General features: G+C 41.9%; 1 protein-coding gene across 4 annotated transcripts in view; it reads right to left on the bottom strand.

Moving 5' to 3' along the window:
- Positions 1–12,254, bottom strand: part of SLC26A2 (solute carrier family 26 member 2) — a 15,810-nt gene extending 3,556 nt beyond the window's left edge. Inside the window, exons 1-3 of one of the 4 annotated variants that reach the window (XM_023516578.1) lie at positions 11,354–11,410; positions 3,644–3,811; positions 1,108–1,828 (exon numbers count right to left, since the gene is read on the bottom strand). In XM_023516578.1, coding sequence (XP_023372346.1) covers positions 1,108–1,803 — 696 coding nt within the window. In that variant the 5' untranslated portion in view covers positions 1,804–1,828; positions 3,644–3,811; positions 11,354–11,410. Of the gene's footprint in view, positions 1–1,107; positions 1,829–3,643; positions 3,812–10,062; positions 10,088–11,353; positions 11,411–12,169 lie in introns of those variants that run through there. The other 3 variants (XM_023516582.1, XM_003782046.2, XM_023516584.1) reach the window with 3 other exon arrangements.
- Between the last annotated feature and the right edge of the window lie 386 nt (positions 12,255–12,640).

A 12,640-nucleotide genomic window follows, 5' to 3' on the forward strand; every position in this document is an offset into this window, starting at 1 on the left:
GCCATGGCACTCTACCCAGGGGGACAGCTTGAGGCTCCGTCTCAAAAAAAAAAAAAAAATAGAATCACACTTTAAAAATTATTGTAGAACTCCTTTATTTCTTTTTTTTTACTTTTATCTTTTGCTCATTTTGTATTTTTTAGATTTTTTCCTTTGTCATTCACTGATCTTCTCTCATTTGATTCTGATTCTTTTGTGTTTTCTTCCAACAAAACTGTCATTCAGAATAGAACTCTCTTTACTCTAACCTCACACTGAGAAAGTGTTCATCCGGTATATAATGTGCTTATGCCACACCACCTCCCATATTAATAACAAGTCAACATTCTCAAAGATAAAACTTTTCTTATTTTTACCTCTTCCCAATAATTTTTCAGAATGCTAATATGCCTTCCTCTTTCTTGGTGAGGGATACTAACAAAAAAGCAAAAACGGACCCTGAGAATTACAATTCATCTGCATACCACCTTCACATCTTATCCAAGCACCAAATAATGTGAGCTACTCTTTTCCTTCCCTTATTGGTTCCAAATGCCTGAGATAGAAAAGCAGTTTAATGTTGGCACTGACTCCTGGATGCCAAGAGGCAGAGACATGATGATAATGGCAGATTAGTGGAGTCTATGAGACCTAATTTCATTTCGAATCTTTGCTGACAGTACCACACTGTGGCCCTCAACGTTTTCTCTCTGCCTCTCCAATAATCCAAGAGAACTCCTATCTTTAGTAAGAGTCACTCACTTAAGCAGTGATTCTAAAGGAAGGTAAAAACATTTATGATTTGAAAAACTCCTGCATTCCTCCTCTCCCCCAACTTCCATTCTGTTACCCTTTTGCCAACTCTGCCAATAACCAACCACAAATAGTATCAAGAAAAGCCAAGGTTTTCTGACATGTAAAATCAAGGAGTTGTACTAGGGGACCTGAGGTTCAGAGAACCAGCCTTTGGAGTCAGATCAGCATTCAAATTTTGACTTACCCTTTATCCTGAGCACTCAATAAATAATAACTTTAATTTCAGTGATCCCTAAGATCCTTTACAAATATGAGATTTCATGCATAGTGATTACTTTTCCAGAAACAACCAATTGTTCCATTGTTTCTTACCTGATAAACTCCAGCCACAAAGGTTACAGTGCTGCCAACCATAATTGCATAGCAGCTTTTGTCACATATCATGACTGATGTCTGATTTAATGATGTGGTCCCATTTGAAACCACTCCTAAAGCAGCAACATGGGCAGTGTCATAGCCAGCTTTGTGTAGTTCTCGGTCAACTACCTCACCAATCATAAGGCACAGTATTCCAAAAATGCCCACAGAGATGTGACGGGAGGTACCCACGAGGAAATAAATGATGCTAGCAAAAAAAGATGTGTACAGACCATAGATAGGTTCTTGGCCAGCCAACAGGGAATAAGCAATGGACTGGGGCACTAATAAGATGCCCACAATCAAGCCAGACATCAAATCTCCTAAAATATTATTCTTTAGATCATATTTTGGGAGCCACTGCAAAACAGGAAGGAAGCCCAAAATCACATTTTTGGCTTTGGTTGAGCTGCACTGGCAACTCTTCTGCAGCTTTGTGATAACAAACTTCTTGAAGTTAGTATTTACTTTCTCTCGACATTCTAAATGAATCCTAGAATGATGTCTACATTGATCATTGGTTCCAAATTGCTTTAAGTCAGTACTTGATTCCTTTTGAGGCTCCAGATGGATCCCGGTTGGAGAATCATCATTTCCTTCAGCAGAGTCCTCAGGTGAAAGGTCATGTTGCTCTTTACTTTCCAAAGACATTTCTGGAGGTAGACGACTCAGCTTCCTGTCCCAGAGAAAATGCCAGTGTTAACCAATAAAGTAATTCTCAGTGCTCACATATACTAACAGTTCTACTTGTCATTCATGCCATGCATTTCGGAGATTAAGACATCCCCTGAAAATAAGCCTTAGTGTGTTTTCTTGAGAAAAAATAAATATAAGACAGTGTCTTATTTTCAGGGAAACACAATAATAAACGGTAGAGAAGCTGTTGCTTTATTGCACTGTGTTCTAGAATGCAGTCATCTGCCCTATGGGCAGGGCCCACATTCATGCAAAGAAAGTTTACTATTCTAAGTACACACTCTGAAAATTCAGGCCAAATAGAAAAATAATGTTGCCCTGAACATCTCTTGAAGGGCATATAGGTGGTCTATGTCTCTGAGTCCTAAACTACAAAGCTAACACCCCAAAACCTACAACTAGGAACTACAAGAAAACACAGGAGATTAAAATAATCAAAAAGAGACAAGGTACAACAGTCTTACAACAATATGTCTTTTTGTTTGCTTGCTTGTGTTGTTTTGTTTTGTTTTGAGACAGCGTCTCACACTGTTGCCCAGGCTAGAGTACCATGATATCAGCCTAGCTCACAGCAACCTCAAACTCCTGGGTTCAAGCGATCCTCCTGCCTCAGCCTCCTGAGTAGCTGGAACTACAGGCCACAAAGCCTAGCTAATTTTTTTTCTATTTTTAGTAGAGATGGGATCTCACTCTTGCTCAGGTTTATCTCAAACTTGAACTCAAGTGATCCTCCCACCTCCACCTCCCAGAGTGCTTGGAAAATATAAGCCTAGCCAAAAATATAAATCTTTGAACAGGAGTAAAAGAAGAAGAAAAGGCAGACTTTCAAAACAGTGTAAATTGAATAGCAAATACGTCATAAATGAGTGCTTTTGCATAAGCTGGATTTTTTTTCTTTCTTTTCCTTTTCTTTCTTTCTTTCTTTCTTTCTTTTTCTTTCTTTCTTTCTTTCTTTTTTTTTTTTGACACACAGTCTCACTCTGTTGCATAGGCTAGACTGCAATGGTGCAGTGGTATCATCAACTCCCTGTAACCTCAAACTCCTGGGGCTCAAGAAATCCTCCTGCCTTAGCTTCCCAAGTAGCTAGGACTATAGGCAGGTATCACCCTGCCCAGCTAATATTTCTATCTTTTGTAGAGATTAATTCTCCCTATGTTGCTCAGGCTGGTCTCAAGCAATCCTCCCACCTAGGCCTCCCAAAGTGCTAGGATTACAGACATGAGAAACCATGCCTGGCCTCTAATCATTTCTTTTAAAACTCAGTTAAAACACCCCCTTTTCCACAAAGCACTAACCAATCTCCCTTAACCCAAATAAAATAATATACCCACAGCATTTTGTACCTTTCTTATGGTACCCAACTACACTCTCATATTAGTTAAATAGGAGTCTCTTTAGCTCCTGGAGGAAAGATCACCTTGTTCAACAGTTTAACCATTACAGAATGTAACAAAGTAACTCCCAGATAGCAGGTTTACAAAGCATTTGCATGAAAGAAAGTACAAATAAACAAATTTGAGACCTTGGCCAGACAGATACAAAATATATTAGATGAAAGACTTAAGAAGTTTCTTGTTTTGTAATGGACAGAAAAATGGGCCCTTGTGAGGCTCTATAAACCTAACATTATGGAGGTGCCACAATCCAGGATCCTTGACCTATTTAAGAACATGAGATATACAAAAGTAATCCATATTTGTTTTGCTTAAGTTGAACAAGAGTAAAATAACAATTATTTGATGACTTTGTAAAGTAGATAAAGAGAAAAAAGAATAGATTTAGATGACCACTGACCCTGAGAAAATCAATCAGATTGGTAGATACACTCAGTAGCTCTTCCTTCCTTGACACAAACCAATCTGTAACTCTCTTCTCACTTCCTTTCTTGAGCTAGCTTGAGTACATTTATGTCCTATTTTGGATCAGCTCTTGGTGATTTCCAGGTCAACAGGCTTTTCAAACCTAAGATACACAAAAGAGGCATAAGAAAAAAATAACCAAATCCTTGAAATAAAAAAATGAAAATGAATATTAGAAAGCACAACAGTGAAATGGAAACTGCAAAAATCAATAGAAAAGCTAAAAAAAAAAAACCAGTAACAATGAAGAATGCCTTTAACAGAATCATCAGTGGAGTTGACAGAGCCAAAAAAAATCATCAATGAACTCAAAAGATAAGTCAAAAGAAATTACCTCAACTGAAATACAAAAAAGAAAACAAATGAAACAAAATCAATACCAACAATGTAATAGAACATCCAAGAGCTGTGGGACACAAAGCACATATACAAACTTGGAATCTCAAAAGGAGAGAGGAAGAGAACAGGCAGAAGAAATATTTGAAGTTAATAATGGCCAAGAATTTTCTATAACTAATGACAGACATTGAAACATAGATCTAAGAATCTCAGGGATTTTATAAAAAGGATAAATATAAAAACAAAAACCAAACAAACAAAAACCCCTACACTTAGACAAATTACATTCAAGCTACTGAAAACAAAAGACAAAGAAAATCTGAAGGCAGGCAAAGAAAAAAATACATTACTTACACAGAAACAAAGATAAGAATTATAGCAAACTTCTCATTAAAAACCATGGAGGCTAGAACATGATGGAGTGCTATCTCTATAGCAAGTTCTCTATGGATACCATGTATAGAAATGGTAGAAATACATGGTATCCATAAATTTCATGTGTAATTTACTATGTAAATTATGTACATGTGTAATTTACTATGTTAAAGTATTTAATATTGCACACAATCTTTATGTCCACCCTGTATAACTTTCTTTTTTTTTTTTTTTTTGAGACAGAGCCTCAAGCTGTCCCCCTGGGTAGAGTGCCGTGGCATTACAGCTCACAGCAACCTCCAACTCCTGGGCTCAAGCGAGTCTCCTGCCTCCGTCTCCCAAGTAGCTGGGACTACAGGTGCCCGCCACAACGCCCAGCTATTTTTTGGTTGCAGCCGTCATTGTTGTTTGGCGGGTCCGGGCTGGATTCGAACCTGCCACCTTAGGTGTACGTGGCTGGCGCCTTAGCCGGTTGAGCTATAGGTGCCGAGCCACCCTGTATAACTTTCAACCCAGAATTCTATACCCAGAAAAAAAGATGAAAAAGAAATGAAAAAACTTTCTCATATAAACACTGAGAGGATTATATTGCCTGTAGATCAGCGCTATACAGAGAGAAAAAGAGAAAGTAAGTCAGTTGTTTTGGGAAGTTTCTTTAGGCAAAAAAAGAATATAGCAAATACATTATATATTGGGAGGAAAAAGAAAAAAAGATTATACCAAACATAAATTCAGGTCTACACAGCAAAGAAATAAAGTCCAAGAAATGGACATTTTTCAATGTTTAAAAAAAAAAATCTTGACTCTGCACCCAAGGTGGTTAGGGCTCTGGCCACGTGCTCTGGGGCTGGTGGGTTCGAACCCAGCCTGGGCCTGCTAAACAAACAAAAAAATAGCTGGGCGCTGTAATGGGCACCTATAGTTCCAGCTACTATGGAGACTGAGGCAAGAGAATTGCTTGACCCCAAGAGTTTGCTGGTTTGCACCTATAGTTCCAGCTACTAGGGAAGAGGCAAGAGAATCTCTTGACCCCAAGAGTTTGAGGTTGCTGTGAGCTGTGATGCCACAGCACTCTACCAATGGCAACATAGTGAGACTCTGTCTAAATAAATAAATAAATAAATAAGGGGGCGCCCATAGCTCAGTGGTTAGGGTACCAGCCACATACTCCAGGGCTGGTGGGTTCAAACCCAGCCAGGGCATGCTAAACAAACAAACAAAAAAAATAGCTGGGCATTGTAGTGGGCACCTGTAGTCCCAGCTACTAGAGAGGCTGAGGCAAGAGAATCACTTGAGCCCAAGAGTTTGAGGTTGCTGTGAGCTATGACACCATAGCACTCTACCAAGGGTGACAAAATTGAGACTCTGTCTCAATTAAAAAAAAATAAAAAATATTTAAAAATCTTAATTGCTCTAAAAGATAACTTTCTAACTAAAAATAGAAATGCTCTTTGTTAAAAAATGTATTTTGTTTATAGCACATGCCTAGTAAATATATGACAATAACAGAACAAAGAATGGGGGGGCTATTGAGAGTTGTAAGGTCTTACACTAGATGTGAAATGGTGAACTATTATTTAAATGGAGACTTTGATTAGTTAAAAATGTACCTTATAAATTCAAAGGTAACTGCTAAACTTTTTCAAAGGTATAAATAAGTCATTTTTTTAAATTCTTGTTTTATATATATTTTTTAAGAGATAGTCTCACTTTATCACCCTCAGTAGAGTGCTGTGGTGTCACACAGCTCACAGCAACCTCTAACTCCTGGGCTTAGGCGATTCTCTTGCCTCAGCCTCCCAAATTGCTGGGACTACAGGTGCCCGCCACAACGCCCTGCTATTTTTTTGTTGCGGTTTGGCTGGGGCTGGGTTTGAACCCATCATCCTCGGTATATGGGCCTGTGCCCTACTCACTGAGCCACAGGTGCCACCCTAAATAAGTCATTAATAGAGATGAAGTGGAAGCATAAAAAATTCTCAACCCAAGAGAAAGCAGAAAAAGAGGGAAAAAAACACTATAAACAGATGTAACAAATTGAAAACAGCTAGCAAGATGGTAGAGTTTAATCCAAACACAAATAATCACATTAACTATGAATAGTCTAAACCAAGGGTAGAGAACCTGCACCCTCAAGTCCACAGGCATGAGCCACCACAAGTAGCCTAGACAGTTTCAGATAGATAAATGACAACATTCTCAGTACAATAGAAGGGTTTAGTGTATTCTGAGAGTCCACAATAGGCTGAAGGCCAAAGTGAAGTAGGAAGCTGCAAAGTTAATAAGGGAAAGGATATTCAGGCAAGTGAAAGGTCACAGTATAATGTAAGACCCAGGATGAGGTCACCTAGAATGCCAGGATGCCTGGGGTGAAGATGTAGATTAGAAAAGATTAGTGTGAAAAATCAGTTTCCTATGTAATCCCAAGCAGCCTCCCAACTCTCATCCTGTATACCATAGCTAACAAAGGCAGGGATAGAGGAGGTTTAACATTTCAGTGGTACGACTATCCAGATGGTATGCAATGAAAAAGAGGGGTCTCAAGTACAGGAGAGAAGCCAAAAGTGAAAAATAAATGAGGTAGAAGGAAAGGTGTATGGACCATCAGCACATAAATAGTATCTCATTCTTCTTTGAATTCCCATTGTTTAGATTTCCACTTCTAGGAAACAAATATTTGTACATCAACATTCATAAGAGCATTATTCACAATAACCAAAATGTAAAAACCCAAGTGTCCATCAACAGATGAACCAATAAACAAAATGTGGTATAACCATACAGTGGAATATTATTTTACTATTTAAAAAAATGAGGTTCTGTCTCCATGCCTATAGCTCAAGCGGCTAAGGCGCTAGCCACATACACCAGAGCTGGCGGGTTCGAATCCAGCCAGGGCCTGCCAAACAGTGATGACAACTATAACCAAAAATAAAAAAAATAGCCGGCATTGTGGCTATTGGGAGGCTACTTGGGAGGCTGAGGCAAGAGAATTGCTTAAGCCCAGGAATTGGAGGTTGCTATCTGTGAGCTGTGATGCCACAGCACTCTACCCAGGGCAACAGCTTGAGGCTCTGTCTAAAAAAAAAAAATGAGGTTCTGAACCCTTTACCTATAAATAGATAAGCCTTAGAACCATTAGGTTAAGGGAAAGGAAGACATAAAAGCATAAAAGGGCAAGTGTTATACTATTCTGTTTGTATGAAACCTCTAGAATAAGTAAGTTTATAGAGGCAGAAAAATAGATTAGAGGTTACCAGGTACTGTGGGAATGATAAATTAGTGGTTATAGAGTTTCTATCTCAAATTTTTGGCATAGATAGTGTGACTGTTACATAACATACCTAATGGCACTGAATTATAAATTTAAACATGATCAAAATGGACAATTTTACATTACATATCTTAGCACAAACACAAAAGCCAGAGAGGAGAAATCAAAATATTCTATTGTTAAGACTCTTATTCTAGACATGCAACTGTATACTATAGAGAGTGACAACTTTAAGATACATACTATAAACCTTACAGCAACCTCACTAACAACAAAGAATTATAGCTATAAACCAACAAGAGATAAAGTGAAGCCAGCTGTGGTGGCTCATGCCTAGAATCCTAGCACTCTGGGAAGCTGAGGTGGGAAAATTGCTTGAGCTCAGGAGTTCAAGACCAACCTGAACAAGAGTGAGACCCTGTCTCTACTAAAATAGAAAAATTAGTAGGAATGGTGGCACACTCCTGTAGTCCTAGAACTCGCCTATAGTACCAGCAACTTGGAAGCCTAAGGGGATCACTTGAGCACATGAGTTTGAGGTTGCTGTGAGCTAGGTTGATGCCATGGCACTTTAGCCTGGGGCAACACAGTGAGACTTTTGTCTCAAAAAAAAAAAAAAAAAAAGGAACAAAACTGTGGAAAACTTGAAGTCTTAAGGTTAGCTCAATATTAATGTCAACAAGTTGTCCACCAAAATAAGTCTCCTTTCTTATATGGAAAATTCTCTGTTAAACTAGGCTAAAAAGTAGGTGTGGACCGTGTAATTTGTAAATAACTTTCCAGTACTTACCTAGCTTCTAAGCAGCACAATTTTTTTTTTTTTTTTGAGACAGAGTCTTACTATGTCACCCTCAGTAGAGTGCTGTAGCATCACAGCTCGCAGCAAACTCAAACTCTTGGGCTTAAGCAATTCTCTTGCCTCAGGCTCCCAAATAGCTGAGACTACAGGCACCCACCACAATGCCCAGCTATTTTGTTGTTGTTGTTGTTGTTGTAATTGTCATTGTCATTTGGCAGACCTGCGTTGGGTTCGAACCGCCTGCTCCAGTATATGTGACTGGTGCCCTAGCCACTGAGCTACAGGTGCCAAGCCATAAGCAGCAGAATCTTGACTTGAACACAAACATGTGATTAAAAGTTACACTGTCTCCTGATGGCTTGTTAAGAAACTTTTTTTTAATCTTGAGCAAAGTTGGCCAGACATGGTGGCTCACGCCTGTAATCCTAGCACTCTGGGAAGCCAAGGCAGGCAGACTGCCCCGAGCTCAGAGGCTTGAGACCAGCCTGAGCCAGAGTGAGACCCCCATCTCTACCAAAAAAAAAAAGCCAGGTCTTGTGGCAGGCACCCGTAGTCCCAGCTACTTGGGATGCTGAGGCAACAGAATCACTTAAGCCCAAGAGTTTGAGGTTGCTGTGAGCTATGACCATGGCACTGTACCGAGGGCCACAAAGTGAGACTCTGTCTCAATTAAAAAAAAAAAAAAGAGTATGAATTGCTATTTTCCAGTATGAGAAAAATCAAGGTCTAGTCACTTGCTCAATTAACTGGTAGGACCAGATTCTCAAACCACATCTTCCAATTTCAAAGTTCAGTTCTTTCTACCATACCATACTGTTCCCAAATTTGTTTTTCTTGCTAAGAGTTCCCAGGAGCTAGTTCAAAGTGCTAATCTGTAGCCAAGTACTCAACTAATTTGAGTCTATGAGTAATTTTAATAAGTGAAGGTAACAAACTGCTTGAAGGGACTGAAACTACTTTTGTTTCAGATTATACGCATAAGTTGGTAACATTTTCTTTTTTTTTCTCTTTACTTTTCCCCCACCTATTAGGAGCAATAACACAACATTTGCCCTATAGCTACATTTTGGGGAGAATAATTAGCATCCCAGACAAGAGTCAAATAAGCTAAGCAAGCTCCTGCTTCCTCCATATTTTTGCTAGGCTGCTCTAACTGTAATGCTCCTCTCTGGCTAGTTAGTCACGGTTGCTCCCTCTCTTTTTTTGAGTTTTCTCCTCAAATGACTCCTCATAAATCAGTTCTTTCCTAGACACAATAAGAGCAGCGTCTTGCCTGTTTTGTTTGAAGCTGTACCCCCCCACCCCCGCTTTGAACTGTAACTGGCACCTACTAAGTGCTTAACAAATATTTGTTCAGTGAATGATAGATACTTTCCCCATTCTCATCTAACTCAATACCCCCTCGCCCCTCTGCTCTGAAATGCCATAACCAAGCTTGCTTCAAAAAATTGTAGTTTGGCAAGCATCTGAGGGGGCGGGAGAGAGAGGTGTGCAAGCTTGCTACAAGGTTTATCTCTAGATCTCCCCCTAGGAGGCAGTACATTACAGTACAATGATTTTCAAATACCTCCTACAGAGAGCTGTTAAAATGTAGATTCTTAGGACTGCCTCTGCAAATCAAAGGTTGGCATCTAAGACTCTGCACCCTGGATGATGCTGAGCCAGTGAGCGAACACAGGACCAAACTTGCAGAATAATGGGTGTACTCTTGAAGTCCGACCTCTACTGTACGGCACTGGGTGAAAACTCCATTTTACTCGGCATCAATTTCTGACCTGGAAAATCAGGATAACATCACACAAGTACCTAAGCACGGTGCCTGGCACATAGAAATTACTATTAACAAATAAATGATAGCTATTAGTTTCCATCCCTTGCTATTTCTTTCCTTGAGGTTCCTGATTGGGCAACCTCAACCTCCTGCCTCAGCCTCCCAAGTAGCTAGGACTACAGGCATCCGCCACAACTTTCAGGTATGTTTAAAGACGGGGTCTCACTCTAGCTCAGGCCGGTATCAAACTCCTGAGATCAAGCCATCCACCGTCTCAGTCTCCCAGTGGAACTCATTTCTTTTCAATAGCTTTGATCTTCCAAATCTTATCAATTTTTAAAACCAAAAATTTCTGGTTAATCCAATATTGGATATCACATCAGTTCTAGATTTCACAAAAAGAGCTACAGGGGAAAGGAGAGAAAAAAGGTGCCAAAAAGGAGTTGTGAATGCTTCTGTGGTCTCCAATCCGGGCAAAAAAGGGGCCCAGCCTGATATTCTGTAAGTGTGGCGAGCGTGATACAAGTTCTAGATTGGCAAATGACCTGCTGTGTAATTTTACACAAGGCCCTCACCCTCTGGGTGTCTTCTCAGCGTTCCCATTTATCCAATGAAAGCATTCCTACTTAGGAAGAAGTACTGGTCAGATTTTGTACTTAACCACGTGTGTGATTTTACAAGACAACCAAGCCCTCTCTGCTCTCCACACCTCAGTTTCTCCACCTGTCCAGAGTGATGATGGTGGCTCATATCTCTTCGGTCCGGCTCCCAGATATCTGGGTCCCAGACGGTTCAACCAGGACTTGAAGGAGCAGCAAAGAGCGTGGGCACCCCGCGAGAAGTGTGAGGTGGAGGGTGGACAGTCTTCAGTCCCAAGAGCCAGGCCCGGATCACCGGGGGTGGAGTGCCACTTGCCCTGCCGACCCAGGAAATAACCACGATGTGCTCCCACTTCCCACCGCAGGACTGGGCTTCCACCGCGCCTGGGACCCAGGTAGGCAGAACCACTCTAAGAGGGACCCGCTGACCGCGTGGCGGCCGCCACCGCTCCTCTCATCTTCCTGCATCCCCTCCCCTCTCCTCTCACCTCTCGGATCCGAGCGGTCCCAGACCACAAAGCTCCACTGCGCGTCCTCCCCAGTGGCCCAGCTAAAGAGACACCGCGGCGGGGGTGGAGATCCGCCCGGCCCCCTTCCCCGCCCCTCGCCCCGCCCCCGAGAGGTACCGAACGCAGAACCGGTGGGAACGCTCGGGCGGTGGCAGTCATGTGGCTCTTTGGAGCGAGCGACGCGGCCACCAGCCAATGACTGGGCTCCGACTGGTGAGGGTTCCGCCCCCTGGCTGTCTTCCTAGCGGTTGAGAGCCCGGGGCAGAAGAGCCAACGCGGCGCGAGTGGTAGGGGCGGTTCTTCCCGCCGCCTGAGCCGGTGACTGGTTGGCCGTGCGAATACGTTGTGAGACCGTGGCTTTAGCCTGGAGAGACGCGGAAGCCCTCTACCTAGGGCCGTAATCGGCTCGGCGAGTGCGAGCGGCCCTGTCTTTGTCCGTGGACTCCCTACGATCCGGTGCCCTACCACCGGATATTGTAGAAGGAGAAATTGGGGACCTGAATGGGAAAAGGCTGGCTGGCATGTGAGAGGCTCTTGCCCCACTCTCACTCAATATCCGCCATAGGTCCCAGTAACCACAAGGCTCTTCCTATAACGTAATAAAAATGTAAAAACAAATATAAAATGTAATTCCAATCTTGTTTAAAACCCTCAGAGGCTTTCCATGTCCTTTGTAGATAAAATCAAGCCCTCCCTATGCCCTGGAGACCCTGCGCGCTAACGCACCCAGGCTCGCATCTCTTCTCTAGCCCGACCCCCACCGACCCTCTTTGCCCGCCAAGCTTGATCTCATACCTGAGCACTGGTTCCAGCTACCTGGTTTCTTCTTGTATCTCCAATCTCAGTCAAAATGTCTGTCCTCTCCACAGCAAGGCCGTCCCTAACCACCCTAGGTAAACTAGCCTGCCAATCACATGCTATCATGTCTTGATTTAATTATCTGCCCCGAATTGGTCAGGATCTGATATTGAGTATGTATGAATTTCATTCTTCACCTTGTTTGTAGCTTCAGTAGATGGGTATGGAGGAGGACCTCTAAAGGAAGCAGGGCTAACTTCCTTTCCTTCCTTTCCCAATGAACCTCTTTACAATCATTTAAGGAACTCCTTTTCTTTTTTTTTCTTTTTTTTTTTTTGAGACAGAGCCTCAAGCTGTCCCCCTGGGTAGAGTGCTATGGCATCACAGCTCACAGCAACCTCCAACTCCTGGGCTCAAGCGAGTCTCCTGCCTCCACCTCCCAAGTAGCTGGGACTACAGGCGCTCGCC

This window comes from Otolemur garnettii, unplaced genomic scaffold (assembly GCF_000181295.1).
Source record: "Otolemur garnettii isolate 467f Iridium unplaced genomic scaffold, OtoGar3 scaffold00003, whole genome shotgun sequence".
Lineage (NCBI taxonomy): Eukaryota > Metazoa > Chordata > Mammalia > Primates > Galagidae > Otolemur > Otolemur garnettii.